General features: G+C 40.4%; 1 protein-coding gene across 1 annotated transcript in view; it reads right to left on the reverse strand.

Moving 5' to 3' along the window:
• The window catches only part of LOC118777466 (NACHT, LRR and PYD domains-containing protein 12-like), a 29688-nt gene extending 13512 nt beyond the window's left edge, over nt 1–16176 (reverse strand). Inside the window, exons 1-8 of the mRNA XM_036528394.1 lie at nt 16082–16176; nt 14922–15029; nt 13537–13609; nt 12804–12882; nt 10836–12087; nt 9491–9664; nt 7729–7902; nt 5767–5940 (exon numbers count right to left, since the gene is read on the reverse strand). Of these exons, the coding sequence (XP_036384287.1) occupies nt 5767–5940; nt 7729–7902; nt 9491–9664; nt 10836–12087; nt 12804–12882; nt 13537–13609; nt 14922–15029; nt 16082–16146 (2099 nt within the window). The 5' untranslated portion in view covers nt 16147–16176. The remainder of the gene's footprint in view (nt 1–5766; nt 5941–7728; nt 7903–9490; nt 9665–10835; nt 12088–12803; nt 12883–13536; nt 13610–14921; nt 15030–16081) is intronic.
• Between the last annotated feature and the right edge of the window lie 115 nt (nt 16177–16291).

The following is a 16291-nucleotide window of genomic DNA, read 5'->3' on the forward strand; positions in this document are numbered from 1 at the left end:
CCAGTTGAAACAGGGCCACATCTATTACTGACTGTAAAGCAATTTATGGACTGACTCTTTTAAACTTGTTCATCACCTTGATTCCTCAAGATGATGAATGAGTTTAACCCACACAGGAAGGGATGAAGCGAGATGCATGCCCTTCTCCTGATACCCTAATCCATATCCAATGGCTACCTTACACACTACAAGTCCCATAGTGCTCTAAAGGTGAGGAAATGCTGACTGGAGCAGTGCTCATTTCCCTACTGGATGTGTGTCTTGCACATTAGGATGTGTTTTGCACACTAGTGGGTAGTAGAGTTTGCAGAATAGAGTTTGGTTGCTTGGATTCTCAGTTGGCATATATTGATGTGATTACTAGTTGAATTTTTCCACCCATCTTTGATTGGACTAATTGATATAGCAGAGATTACATAGAGATTATAGAGATATACAGAGATTGATTTTGTATTTAACAAGTGTCTGATGAAATGCTAAGAGGTGCTGATGAAGTGAGACCTGAGAATCCCTGGTCTTTAAAAGCCAGCACTACACTAATAGGAAAAAGGTGATTATTGTAAGGCACAAAATCTGTCAGAAGTCTGTCAAAACCAACTTCCTCCATTAACAGCTGAACACACTCCTACCCATCAACACCCTTCTCCACCACCAACTCCTCAACACCCACATTCAAGTTATTCCTACAGTCCCAGCCCTTGAAGATAAGGTTAGCATTATGCACCCACTCACACAGGTTACCCCTCAACATAAAAGGTATGGAAAAATCTATGTGATTTTGATTGGGCATTTTGTTGTTTCCCATGTAATGTGATAATTGAAAGAGAGGAACCTCAAATTTGAACATTTTTAACATTCCCACTTCAGTGGTTTCTCTTCGTAACAACACATCATGTAAGGTCAGTGTTGCTAATGTAAATATAGCAATATAGCATAATGTAGATACTAATAGATAGAGTCTCTATCTAACATGTAGACTAATAGATACAGTCTCCCTCTGCTACTGTGGTGTCTTCCAGCTTTAGAATGACAGCCTTACCTTGGGTCCCTGGAGGACACTACAGTGGCTGAATTAAGGGTCCCACCACCTGTTGTTCCTACCCTTTGGCTGTGATACAATCTGAAGCTCCTTTGATCTGAACCAATCTTGCTGGTGTTATCCTTGCATTTTTTATATTCTTTTGTAATTTTGTCACAACACTGTTTCACATACCACTTTGTGGCCATATCTCAAAACTTAGATGACATGTTGAAGCAGGATTCCAGCTCCCGCTGAAAACAGGAATCAGTCAAGATGCACAGGACTGCTTGCACAGACACACATGATGGAGAACAATAAACACCCAAGGACAGACACATCACACAAACCTGACCTCTCTCATTTTAGCTGGAACCATTGTGGAACAAGGCTCTATCTATAAGTTACTCATACATAATTTAGCCCACGAATTCACTGAGACACTGTCCAAATGTACTGGTGCAACTATTAACTGCAGTCTTGTTTTTATCACTGCCTGAAAATGCCTGAGAAATAGACATTTTCAAATCAGAATTTCACTGTTTCCAGTCCAGGCTCTTTGAAAGTACCCATGGTCATCATGTGAGAAAAATAAATGATAGGAAAAGTGTTTTCTTAGATATACTGTTAAATCATTGATTGATCTGCCCTAAACCTAGATTAGCTTAATATGTTTGACTAAACATTTAACCTCATTTGTTTTACAGAAAAGTCTTTGTTTTTTGAAAATATATTTAAAATTCATGTTTGTACAAGTTAAATGGAATTTTTGAACCACTTAAGAACAGCTCTAGATGCACTTTAAACTGAGGTGATGAGCGAACACAGGAAATACACACATGGATGGTAGCAGTTCCATGCCAGAAAAAGCAGATGGGTGTAGCTCATACAACCAGGTGTACATGTTACATTTACATTTATTCATTTGGCAGATGCTTTTATCAAAAGTGACTTACAAGTGAGGTAGAGTACAACACAAGCAAAAAACCACTAAGAGTCAACAATATTAGAAGCGCTGCATGACAAGATACAAGCTAGCTGGTAGAGATAACGAGTGTCTCGCAGACATCTGTCAAGACTGCGGCATCTTAGCCGGTTGTTTTCTTTTCCCTGTCCATGTGCTTTTGTTTTTCCCTGTGTTTCAGCCCTGCCCTGCTCTCCGCCCTGTCACCGCCCACCAGATTACCTGACTGATTGCACCTGCCTGCCTGCGCACCTGCATTCCGTCTCCTCATCAGCCTTGCCCTATTTAGTCCTGCTCGTGTCGTGTCTCGTTGCCAGTTCATCTCAGTTTGCTGTGTTGCTACTCGCTGTTGTTTCTTCATGTTTGCCTGCCGGTTCTGTTTCTTTGCCTGTTTTTCCTGACTTTGTTCCTCATTCTTGCCCTGTGGTTTTGGTCGCCGTGTCTGCACGGTGTTTTTTACTCTGCCTGACTTCGTCTTGTGGATTACCCGTTTGGTTTAATAAACCCGTTTTTGGCATCCATCTCCTCTGTCTGCGCTTGAGTCCCTGCCTGAGTTCTGACAACATCTTTCTCCTTGTCCTGTAAGGAATGAAGATGAAGGCATTTGTAGTGAAAGGGCTCAGACGCTGCTGAGCGAGAGTAGCAGGTCTGCTTAGGAATGAAATGTCAGCAAAACGGAGACCAGCTTTGTTCTCTCACTGGATATTACTTTTCCATCATATTCATGGCTGGAGATGAGCAGAGAGCCATGCCATTGGCTGTAGCCTATTTCAGATCTTCCAAACCCTGCTGTAAAGATACACGTTGTCACATTAACTTGTGGCTTTCCTGCCCTCTAGCGGTTATTTTATAATGAACTATCCACTACATATACTAAGTCCATTTTCTGTCACAATTGTGTTAATGTCTTTTAAAGGGAACAGGTGAAATATCTGGGTAACACCTTGTCTTTGTTTGCTACGATAGGTTCAGGCCTTCCTGTGAGAATGTACTGCTACCACTTCCTACCCTCAGGGGACCCACCTAAGTGTTCTGCATCATCATTATAAATAAGTTATTAATGAACACATACTGGTGAAAGGAGGATGAGGTGAGCATAGACTGTGTGCTCTCTCTGTTCCTATAAACCTCCTTCAACAACACAGATTTCATAGCTAAATGTAAAACCAACAAAAATGTGAACATTTATGCCCATATTTGTATAGATAAAATATTATCTTAATAAGCATGAAAAAATATTTAAGTCTGGAATGAAGTTTGTTTTCAGGCCTCAGCCAGCAAAAAAAAAAAAGTGTGCATCCCCACCCCCTCCTCAAGCACAGAAATGTGCTGAATATAAATTAATTATTGAATAAAAAGTATTTGGTCACTTAATTTGAAGATGAACTGAATTTAAAGAAAAAAAATTAACCAATAACATAAAATTATGTAAAATAAAAAATGGCAATTTTATAACAAGACAAAATGTTATTTTGAAATAAAAAACACCTATTTCAGTTGGAAAAATATTACTTAGAAAAAAAAACAAAAAAAGTATTTAAATAAATATACTTCTATAGTTTTAAGGAGAAACTCTTAAGAGGAATGATGAACATATTTGTGGGGTGTAGGAAACAGGAAATAGGAAGAAGAGAAACATTTCATACATGAATCATACACAATATAGGGTGTTTGCAGAATTAAACATTTGTTTGCAGAACACTACAAATGAAATGTTTTAACTTACACACACACCTTGAACACTGGCATCAGTATTTACAGTCAAATTAAGAAAAAAAAATTACATTACAGTTAAACAAGCACTCACAACCTTTTACAGTATGAGCTATTATTGTGTGTGTTTGAGTGTGACAATGCATGAGGTTCAGTGGAGTGTGTGTTTATGTATCAGTGTGTTACTGTGGAGCAGATTTATGGAGGCATGCATGTATATGTGTGCCAGTATGTGTGTGTTAGCCTGTGTGTGTCTGCATTTTTTTTGTGTGAGTGTGTGTTGTAGTGGAAGTAAGAGTGTATGCACTTATGTGTGTGTTGATTAGTGTTATATCTGTATTTATGTGTGTATTTGTGGTCAAGCTGATAATTAAAGCGTCTTGTTGAGTTGCTGAATTCCCTGCCCGGTGAATGAATGCCCCCAGAATGGATATTTGGCAGCGCTCTGTCTTTCTGTCAGTTGAACCTGTGACAAATGTTCAGGAGGTACTACTCTCCCACAACATCAAAGGAAGCGACACATTTCCCAGCAGCACCTGCCAACCCAACACTGATACTCAAACCTCTTCTAGACAGAGCTAGACTGACCAGATCATCAACACAATAACCACTAAAAAGCATGCTTCAACATCATTATAACCCATGGCAGAAACACAGTGCTGAAATCTGCTAAAAATTCACAAGTGTCTTCCTTGTTCACGGCAAACATTCCAATATAACAAAGAAAGAGTTCTGCATTCTTGGGGGAGACTTTTTCTGGTCGGGCCTGCTCACTACTATCGGCATCACCCTGGGGGCGGGGGTTGGGGGGTCCGGCAGGTACTACATTGCATTCACCATCATCACAGTCACTGTCATCATCAACACTGTGTATATCATCATCATCATCACAGTCACTGTGTGTAAGTGTGTGCATGTGCATGCTACATTGGATGAGGGGAGTGAGTGTGTACGTGTGTCTGTACTCCTAGATCTGTGAAAGTGAGTGTGTGTGTGCATGCAAAACATGACTCTACTCCAATTGGCACAGGGACACTGAGGTAAGAAGCCAAAGCCTAAACCCAGGATAGAGGGGTTGAGTGAAGGTAGTATGCACTCTGTGCAGTAGAGTCAGCGTGTCAGAGGAGACGTTGTAGAAGGACAGGGTGCCGGCTGGCCAGTCCAGATACACTCCTACTCTGTGGCAGGGGGAGGGTGGGGAAGGTACGTCTGTTTGCTTATTATTATGCAGGACATAGTAATGGCCACCGGAGTATTCGAGACTCCAGGAGTTTGTATTACATCCGAACTCACAGCCGTCACCCCCTCCTTTCCTACTGATCCCTTTATATGCCACTGCAATAGAGACTCCATATCTTCCACTCCACTCAGCCTCCCAGTAACAGCGAGACCCAGACAGACCCTCTCTGCACAGCACCTGAGACTCAGAGTCAAATCTGTCTGGGTGATCAGGATATGGCTGCTGCTCTGTCCCCCATTTTTGTGTCACCTTCCTGTCAGACAGGAAAAGCTTTCTGCTCACTGTATTAGGGTCCAGGGTGAGCTGACAGGCATCTGCAAACAAGAGGAGGGTAATGATATGAATTATTATTAATATTCATGTAACTCTGTCTGTATGTGTGTGTGTGTGTGTGTGTGTGAGAGAGAGAGAGAGAGAGAGAGAGAGAGAAAGCCATAGGGGTGTGCGTTTTAGTTGCTTGTTTGACATTGTTTTCATGTCAATGTACCGCTGTGTTCATGCATTTATTTTTAAAGGAAGATAGACAGAGGCAAGAAAGCTGAGGAATATGTTTTTTCCTCTCACTCCTCCATCCTTCTATTCTCTCTCCCTTTCTGACATGTCTTCCATCTTTCTGAGTGAAGCATGTTGACTGTGGACACACTTACATTTCCTCAGTCCTGGTTTGTTCCTGTTCTCTCCTCCATGGTCCACACTGTAGGAACAGCAGAAGAACAGACAATGATTGAGTGACACACATCATGTCTGTGAGGTGCAGTATGAAAACTCAGAGCCCTGTGACAATGGGAAAACTCCACACACTCTCACACCTCTGCTGTTGTCTGTACTTACAGCAGGGTCTCCAGTTTACAGCTGGGATCCTCCAGTCTAGCAGAGAGGACTCTCACTCCTGAGTCCCCTGGGTGATTGTAGCTCAGATCCAGCTCTCTCAGGTGTGAGGGGTTTGAACACAGAGCTGAAGCCAGAGAAGCACATCCTCTCTCTGTGACTCGACAGCCTGACAGCCTGCAGAGAAAAGGAGACAAGAGTTCTTCACTATTCCAGCTCTTCACTCTTCCTGCTCTAGAGATCCGCCAGAACTGGACACATATTATTCTGTTATAGACCTTATGGTAGCTGACTACAAAATAGGAAATGGGCCATGGAATTAGTGATTATTATGACCAAATACAGGTAGCACCTTCTGTATGTTGTCAATGTGCCGAAAATATGAAACATAATTCCTTTTTTTCTTGGAAGAGTTTGTTTATACAGATGCTCTTCACAGTTTTAACTCGAATACACCAGGGAAGTGCACAGTTGGGGCACCAACAGGACAGAGCTATAGTGAATGGTTTGGAGAGAAAGTAGTGACACAGTGGTGTCTATTATTATTTGGGTCCTGAGAATATCAGGAATTTGCATGTTTTTTGGAAGGGCCCCTCTCTTTGGTCATTGTACTGTGGAGTGAACAGAAATCTTTAAATTAAAGCAACAGGAGCATCCTGTTCAAATGCACTGTGTAGAGTACAGAAGTCCACACATTAAAAAAAATATAACCATTAGCGCAACATTTAGTTTCAGTTCCATGTTTCTGACATTAGATCCCTGAATGAATGAGGTGATTTATCTTCTCATATTGTCTTTTTTTTTGTTTTAACTATCATGTCACACCACATATTCCTTAGTGTATTAAACTAATGTCAGCAGTGTTCCTCACCCCAATCTCTGTAGTTTACAGTGTGAATGCTCCAGTCCAGCAGAGAGTGCTCTCACTCCTGAATCCTGCAGCTCATTGTCTCTGAGCTCCAGACCACTCAGCTTTGAGTGGGGTGAATGCAGGACTGAGGCCAGACCATCACAGGAGTCCTCCGTGAGGTTACACTCCCCCAAACTGTGGAGAAGTGACAGGATCCCTACTCATTACATTACAATGCATGCACTAATATATACGCACAAGTGTGTGAGTATGCAGTAGTCTGTGACACACTGAAAAAATCTTTGGAAAGAAGATGTATAGCAATGGATTATCTCCATAAGACTATGTAAATGAAAGTTGTGAAATTTTTTACCCAACCATGAAGTATAATGAAGCAATGGTTTACAAAATGGATAGAGCAGTGTTTATAAAATGTTGGTAAAAGTATTTGATTCTTTTTGGTTTATTTCTTTTATAAGTCTGCCTGTATAAAGCTGCATGTGAAGTGTCTTCTTCTGACTCAGTCTCTATCTGCACAATTATAACTTGTGGACAGAAATGGTATCATGTATTTTAGAGGAGAGCACAGAGTTTGTCTAGGGCTCTAGAATTGTTAGCTGGGGTATAAGATGAGTGACATCTATGATACAACTGTGCATTCTAGATTGGGCCAAAAAGGAAAAAAGTATTGACAATTGCATTTTACCTATGTGTACCTTTCAGTCTCTTCTTACACATTTTACACAGTCTCAGTAAATCTCACAGTGAGGGGTAGAGGTAAAATGTTTTACTAAGCAAACAATATGAGTAAAACAGGTGACCAATAGGTCTGACAGGACATGTTTTGTGGGCACATAGGACCACACAGTACCAATTCTACTGGCATTGGATATAATGGATGAAAACTGGACACATAACAGCAATAAAATTAATCTGAAAACAGTGTTAATCCTACCTTGCTGTGATAGGAGCAGGATGAAACTGATGAGACTAATATGAACAAAGGAAGGCTAAGGCATCTGAAAGGAGCTTTTTCAGAGTTTACTGTACCTCTGTATAGAGCCATAACACAAAACTGTATTAACAAAAAGTGATGTATTAGCAGCACTGCTCACCTCAGTCTCTGTAGTTTACAGTTTGGACTCTTCGGTCCAGCACAGAGCTGCTCCACTCCTGAATCTCCCAGGTTATTGCAGCTGAGGTCCAGCTCTATCAGGTGAGAGGGGACTGACTGGAGAGCAGAGGCCATAGTGTCACATGACCTTTCTGTGACATAGCAGCTGGCCAGTCTGCAAAGTAGGGTTCATAGACATTTACTATAAACAACTAGGATTTAAAGTATGATATTGATGGTATTCAGGAATAAAGTGATAGTGATGATTATAAAGTCTACAGTGCTCTGAGGAAGATGTGTGTTTTACACTCAGCAGCTTCAGTGCTTTGGGCCTGAAAACCTCAGACAGCTGCAGATCTGAGCTGAACTGAGTTCAGTTTATTCCTTCCAAAATAATACCACATACAGTCAACATGTCTCTGCAGCGCCACCTTTAGTCAACGTTATTGTTTTATAAAGCCCCCGTCTGCCTCATTTACTTCGAACATGAACCACAGTGGGGGTTTGTGTATTGCCCCTACTTCAGCGGCTACTACAAGGTTTCCAAATTTACTATATTGATAATTTTCACATGTAGCATATAGCAGTTCCATTTTAAAGTGTATTAATAACACAGAGGAACTACAGTACAGTACAGTGTAGCGGTGACTGTGGAAATAATAGGCACTGCAGTGTAACTTTATCCTGAGGTAACTCACCCTGTTCAACACCATTACCGAGAGATCTACTGACTAATCGATAAACAATCATTAAGAGAATTAGGCAGATTGTTGAGTTTACTTCAGAGAAATTATTTCGCATCAGTCTTGACAGCTCACATGCAGTGAACTCCCAGTAAATATCTTATTGGCACAATGAACAGAATACATTCATCTTATGTTAAGTGAATCACTAAGGACTATGAGAAATTCACTCTTTAAACATATCACAAATACTGTATGTGATATATAGGCTTGTCAAGATTCAATTTAGATCTCTGCATCATTTAAAGCCATTTGTCACTTCTATTAAGTGGCATGGTTGTAATCATAAAAAGAATGAAAAAATGGTCTGAGGTTTTATTGGTTTGCATCTGCAAAGAGAATAGAGCAATTTTTTGCACACAGAACAATGCTTGCACAAACAATATTGGGATGCAGCTAGAATTCATATCATTTCAGTTCCCAGGTAATCACTGTCATGTCAGAAGAATGATTGCTACACATCTGGAAAATATCCCATTCAGAGTGAACACAGAGCTGACTTCTACTGTCCTACATGATTGGGATGGGAGGTATGCCAAACAGGTGGGAAATCAGAGTGTGAAAGAGGGAGGGGAAATAGTATTCTTTACATAGCAGATAGTGAAAAACAGAGATGAATGAAAATGGCAAAAATGGGACAATGTGGGGCAATATGGGGCCTTAACATTTTACTATAAACACTGGTACAACTACAGCAGAAGTTCAGTCATCTGACCTGACACTTGGCACCAGATTGACACCTACAACCAGACACTGTACAAATTCCACTGAATCCAATATTACAACTGAGAACTGGTCACATGGCAACCCAAAGTCACCTCTGAAAATGTTGTTATCTTGCTTTAATTGCTGTGCCAGAAGAGCAAAAGGAGGGATGGGACTCTAATGTGAACAAAGAAAGCTATAGAGGAGGACACTGACAGAGAAGGAGATTTGTAACATTTCACCACATCTCTATATAGAACCATAAATACTAAATTAGAATTTACTAAAAGTGATGCATTACACAGTGCTGCTCACCTCAGTCTCTGTAGTTTACAGTTTGGACTCTTCAGTCCAGCACAGAGCAGCTGCACTCCTGCATCTCCCAGGTTATTGTAGCTGAGGTCCAGCTCTATCAGGTGTGATGGGACTGACTGGAGAGCAGAGGCCATAGTATCACATGACTCCCCTGTGAGATCACAACTGTCCAGTCTGCAGAGAGGAGTTCAGAGACATTTATTATATTAACACATAACATCTGTAATGTGATACTGATGGTCCTCAGTGATAAAGTGATGGTGATGAATATAAGGTCTTCATTACTTTAGGGAAGATGTCTGAGCTACACTCTTCAATGGCAGCACTCTGGGCCTGAACATCAGCTGTCCTGTTGTCGGTACTGTGTTTATGACAGTCGTTCCCAAATGTATTCACTTAAAAGAAAAGCTGGCTGTTCCTAATAAACTGCCCTATTCTGGTGTCCAGAGTTTGTTCTTGCCTTTTTCCTTCTCACTGTGCACCTGTAATCAGATGCAGAACTCAGAGTTACCACCCGTGTCATCTTAGTGAAACAAACTAAGGTACAAAAGTAAACATGCACACCGTAATGATAAAATATGGACAAGTTATTTACTCTACAAATGATTTATTTAGACACTGGAGTCTTTTAAAAATAATTAAGACTAGTGATTTGCCCGTGTCCTAAACACCCCACTGCTCACACTATGAAATATACAGGTAAATGCCAAAATAAATGAAACACTTGAGTAAATTAGGAATACAAAATATATTGAAGGCATGTGCTTCCACACTGGTATGGTTCATGAGTTTTAATAACATCCCATCATGATGAGGGTCATGTATAAGGATGCTGGGCAGGTCCAGTTTCCCATTGTTTTGGCTACCACAGCGTGAGGAAGTGATCTCAGTGCCTTTGAGAGAGGGGTGAGTAATTGTTGGGTAAGTGACCTGTGATCGTTTAAATTACTACAACTATTACAGTAACATTTAACTGGGCAGGGAATTGAACCAGTGATCTTTCCGTTACAAGCCCTGCTCCTTGCCACGATGCTACACTCTGTTTACAAAATAAAAATCTCCACAAACCAATGTCCACAAACCAATCCAATGTCTCAGCCATGCAATATCAGTGCTGTGGTGTAATATTTTATGGTACTGTGTTAATTTTGAAAAACAAATATATGCAATATATGCAACATTTTCAGAAGATATTGTGAAACTCCTGTTTGTGATTGACAGATTTAATGCCTTACATTTGGCGCCCCATATATGTTTTGTTCACAACACTTTATTCTCCTCAAAAAATGTCAGTCATCGGAATTATTAAATTATATTAGTATTAGTATTATATACCAATACTTACATGGCCCTCCTGCAGTTCTTGACTACTGGCACCAGTCTCTGATGACCTGCTGCTGCTGTGTTGTACATCTTGAGGTCAAACACATCTAGAACCTCCTCTGACATCAGTAACACAAAGGCCAGAGCTGAACATTGGTGTGGTTCCAGCTTTTTATCAGAAAGTGTTCCTGATTTCAGGGAAGTCTTGATTTCCTCCACTAGAGAGTTGTCATTCAGTTCACTCAGACAGTAGAACAGATTGAATGTCCTCTCTGCTGAAGATGTCTCTCTGATCTTCTCCTTAATGTACTCCACTGTTTCCTTAATAGTCTGTGACTTGCTTCCTGTCTGTGGGTCAGGTGCATGTGATCTGCTTCCTGTGTGTGTCAGAAGGCCTTGCAGAAGGCTCTGATTGGAGTCCAGGGAGAGGCCAAGAAGGAACCGCAGGAAAAGGTCCAGGTGTCCATTCTTGCTCTGTAAGGCCTGATCCAATGCACTCCTGTGCAATTCAGACAGTTGCATTCTTTCACCTTGAGGTTTTGCTTCATCTGGTTTAAGTACATTTCTGCTTTCATTTACAAATGAATGAAGCACAAACAAGGCAGCCAGATACTCCTGAATGCTCAGATGCACAAAGCAGTAAACATTCTCCTGAAATAACCCGGTGTCCTGTTTAAAGATTTCTGTGCACAGCCCCAAGAACACTAAAGCTTCAGTGACATCAATGCCACACTCTCTCAAGTCCTCCTCATAAAATATCAGATTGCTCTTTTCAAGCTGTTGAAAAGCCAGCTTCCCCAGTTTCAGGATGATGTCATTATCTGTCTCATTAGTGCATTGAAACTTCTTATCCTTCACAATAATCTGAATGAGCAGAAAATGTGTGTACATTTCTGTCAGAGTTTTGGGGATGTTTCCACATCCAGCTCCACCCATCAGTTGCTCCAGAACAGTAGCAGAAATCCAACAGAAGACTGGAATTTGGCACATGATGTAGAGACTCCTGGTTGACGTTATGTGTGAGATAATTCTGCTGGCCAGGTTCTGATCACTGATTCTCTTCCTGAAGTACTCCTCCTTCTGCGGATCTTTGAACCCTCGTACCTCTGTCACTCGGTGGACACACTCAGGAGGGATCTGATTGGCTGCTGCTGGTCGGGAGGTGATCCAGAGGAGAGCAGAGGGAAGCAAATTCCCCATAATGAGGTTTGTCAGCAGCACATCCACTAATGTTGACTTTGTAACATCATTCCAGATCTCATTGTTCTGGAAATCTAGAGGAAGACGACATTCATCCAGACCATCAAAGATCAACAAAACTTTAACTTCATCCCATCCCACACTGCTAATCTCTTTCAGTTGTGGAAAGTATAGATGGAGGAGCTCAGTCAGACTGAATTCTCCCTTGTTCTTCAAATTCAGATTTCGAAAAGTGAGAGGGAGAATGAAATTAACATCTTGATTGGCTTTTCCTTCTGCCCAGTCAAGCATGAACTTCTGCACAGAGACTGTTTTTCCAATTCCAGCTATCCCCATTGTTAGCACAGTTCTGATGGGCTTGCTTTCACCAGGTAAAGGTTTAAAGATGTCATTGCAGATGATTTCAGTCTCCTGGGTGGTTTGTTTCTTTGATGCAGTCTCAATATATCTCACCTCATGTTCATTACTGACTGCCCCACTTTCCCCTTCTATAATGTAGAGTTCAATATAGATCTCATTGAGGAGGGTTGGGTGGCCCTGCTTTGCTAAGCCTTCAAATATGCATTCAAACTTCCTATTCAGCTCAGTTTTTAGTTCTTTTTGGGCTTTTAAAATGGATTCATCTGAGGACAGAAAAAGTAAAGCCCATCATTGATTTGCACAGACAAACAAATACGCTATGGCACTGCAACTTACAACGAGAACTTAACTATGTATCTCTGGTAAATAATAACTTCAGTGGCAAAACAGTTTATGCTTTGGAAAGTTTGAATACTTTTAAAACACTAACCTTTTGATGTTAGTGCAGTCAGATGACTCTTAAACAGTTTTGACTCGTCCTTCAGCTTCTCCAGAGTGTGCTGCAGTGACTTAAATGAATGCATAAGGAGGTGAGTTTATCAGTGAAGGGACTGAAATAAACGCACAAAGAGATGTTTTGAAACGTAGATGTTGTAAAGTGGCTACAGACAGCATTATTAGTGTGCATAGCTATAGCATTGCCGACTACGCATTTACACATGTAACTCTTAGACAATATGTGTTTAGCCAAATCATTCCTAGTCTGTGGACTTGTATAGCATACTCATATTTGCCATGTGTGAAGTAGTTGTTTTCATTTCAAAGCAACATTCAAGCAAGCATGATGCAAATGGACCCCTGTTTGAATATAGTTCTTCAGAAACAACGTATTTCATTTCAAAGAATTGGTTTTACTTCCTTAACCACTGTTAGCATTAGCTGCTTATCTTAGTGCACTGAACATTGCAGAAAGCACATTGGGTTCAGATGCTAAAGTGGGATTTCATGCACATAGTATTTTTATGTCCAACATTTTTTTATTTAATTTGAACTTACACTGGCTAGGTGATTTACACTTACTTCCCCAGAGTAGTACCTATGGAGCAAGCAACATACTTACATATATATGGAACATACCCTGCATAACATCTTCTTCAAATTAATTATTACACATGAAAACCTTATAATTATCAGTTAGTATTGAATATAAATAGATATCACACCTTTTTTGTGAGGGTTAATTCCATGCAGTCATCTCTTTTCTCTAAGCATCTGGACTCAGCTGACTGATAGACCCTGTGGAGAGATCATGGGAGACAGAGGTTCCAGTGAACTTCATCATTTTACTTCAGCTTCAACTTACACATTTGACCCTAAAGGAGGGGCCATGAGCAATATAGCAAAATGCCAACATATTGAAAACAGTAACTACAGTAAACTACAGACTAGAAACGAAATCACTCTAGTCACTTCTAACTACCCTAATTGACAAGCACAAGTCAGTAATGAACAAGTCACAAGCATTACAAACATAATATACACATCATACTTTAATTAATTTGCACATATCAAATCAGATAGAACTGTTAATAACAAATCTGTAGTGCAAATACAGAATTTTATAACTGAGTAATAAAAACAAAAACAAAATGATGTAGTCCAAGGTAAGTTGCTAGATTTACGGACCACCTGTTCAGTGCTATCAATAACTAGTCTGTCTGTATTGAACTCTGCATATAGCTGAATTTTCCATGAGATGCAGCATGTACTATACACCATAATTCCTTGTTCTATATCCTTGTATTACATCTTTGGATCTGTAAATTGTCTTATCTTGTACAGCATCTTGAGTTATTAAATGAAATGTATAATTATCAGCATGACTCTGCCTGGAACAAGGCAGCATTCATCCCATTTAAAAATGAACAATTTATCCACAACGCCTCTAAACCTGCACAATAGTCTGACTAGGAAACATCTACACCTGATACATTACCTTGGATCACCTGTGAAGTCTCCTTTGAATTTTATTGGTATCTCCATTGAACTGACACTCTTCATAGATGTACAGCTGGGCACTGGTGACCCTGCTCTTGTCTGCTGTACCCTGTGAACAGAACATGTACAGTCAACTAGTAAACCTTGACCTCTTTCTGCAGCTCAAACACAGTACAGAAGGACACCTTCTGGTTAACCTCTTCCTCTTACTGCAGCTTGAACTCACAGAACACGGAGAAAGAGCTAACAGTTAAGCTCTTCCTCTTATTACAGCTCTAACCTGCAGCGCATGGACACAGGGCTAACAGACAAGTATTGACCGGGTGCATAATCTTTGAGCACCTGTGAACTCTTATCTGAAGTTGGTTGGTTGTATAATTGAAGAGCCTCTTATTATTGTCAAAAAACTCTCATTGAATCTTTGAATTCATACATTGCCATTGCATTTTCTTGTAATGCACAATGCCCAGAGACTAACAAATAAAATGTATGACCATTATTAATGACTCTCAGGTATTAGACAACATCCTGCCCATGTAAAAGTGGGCATGTTACTTGAAAGATCACTGCACCTGCAAAATATTGAGCATCTATATACCTGGTACATTACCTTGGATCACCTGTGAACTCTTTGAATTTTATTGGTATTTCCATTGAACTGTTGCTCTTCACAGACACACAGCTAGGCACAGGTGAGCCTGCTCTTTCCAGCTGGACCCTGTGAACAGATTATGCACAGAAAGCTTCCAGTAATTCTCAGACTCACAACCTCTCCGACAGTACAGGATATCTGACAGCACATGGAGACAGAGCTAACACTTAACCTCATACTCTTAATACTAACTGTAGACACCTATTGACCTGATGCACTTGGGCACCTGTGAGCTCTTATCTGAAGTTGACTCGTTGTATCATTGAACAGCCTCTTATTATTTTCAGGAAGCTGCATATAGCTGATTTTTTTCTGTTCAATGTATACTTTGAAATTCTGTGTTTTACATCTTCTTTTATTATATTTTCTCATAATGTAGAATGTCCACAGGTTAACAAAAAATGTATAACAATTATTAATATTACTATCAGGGACAGGATAACATCCTGCCCATGTAAAGGTGGGCATGTTACTTAAAAGATCACTGCACCTGCAAAATAGTGAGCATCTATATACCTGATACATTACCTTTGATCACCTGTGAACTTTCCTTTGAATTTTACTGGTATCTCCATTGAACTGTCGCTCCTCACAGACACACAGCTAGGCACAGGTGACACCGCTCTCATCTGCTGGACCCTGTGAACAGATTATGCACAGAAAGCTTCCAGTAACTCTCAGACTCAATACCTCTCAGACAGTGCAGCTTATCTGACAGCACATGGAGACAGCGTTACCACTAAACCTCATAGGCTACTCTTAAAGCTGTAGACAGGTTTTGACCTGATGAATCATCTGTGAGCTCTTATCTGAAGTTGACTGGTTGTATCATTGACCAGCCTCTTATTATTGTCAGAAAGCAGCATATAGCTGATTTTTTTTCTGTGCAATGTGTATTTTGCAATTATGTATACTTTGCAATTATGTGTTTTATATCCTCTCAGTCTTTGAATTCATACATTGTCATTGTATTTTCTCATAATGTAGAATGCCCAGAGATTAAAAAATAAATTGTGTAACAATTATTAATATGACTGTTGGGCATAAGATAACATCCTGCCCATGTAAGGGTCAGCATGTCAGCACAGTAGTGAACACCTATACACCTAGTACATTACCTTGGATCACCTGTGAAGTCTCCTTTGAATTTTATTGGTATCTCCATTGAACTGTCACTCTTCATAGACACACAGCTGGGCACAGGTGAGTCTACTCTGGTCTGTAGGACCCTGTGAACAGAACATGTACAGTCAAACAGTAAACTTCAGACTAAAAACCTCTCAGACAGTGCAGCTTATCTGACAGCACATGGAGGCAGAGCTCCTTGT

The sequence above is a fragment of the Megalops cyprinoides genome, chromosome 5, assembly GCF_013368585.1.
Source record: "Megalops cyprinoides isolate fMegCyp1 chromosome 5, fMegCyp1.pri, whole genome shotgun sequence".
In the NCBI taxonomy this organism is placed as follows: domain Eukaryota; kingdom Metazoa; phylum Chordata; class Actinopteri; order Elopiformes; family Megalopidae; genus Megalops; species Megalops cyprinoides.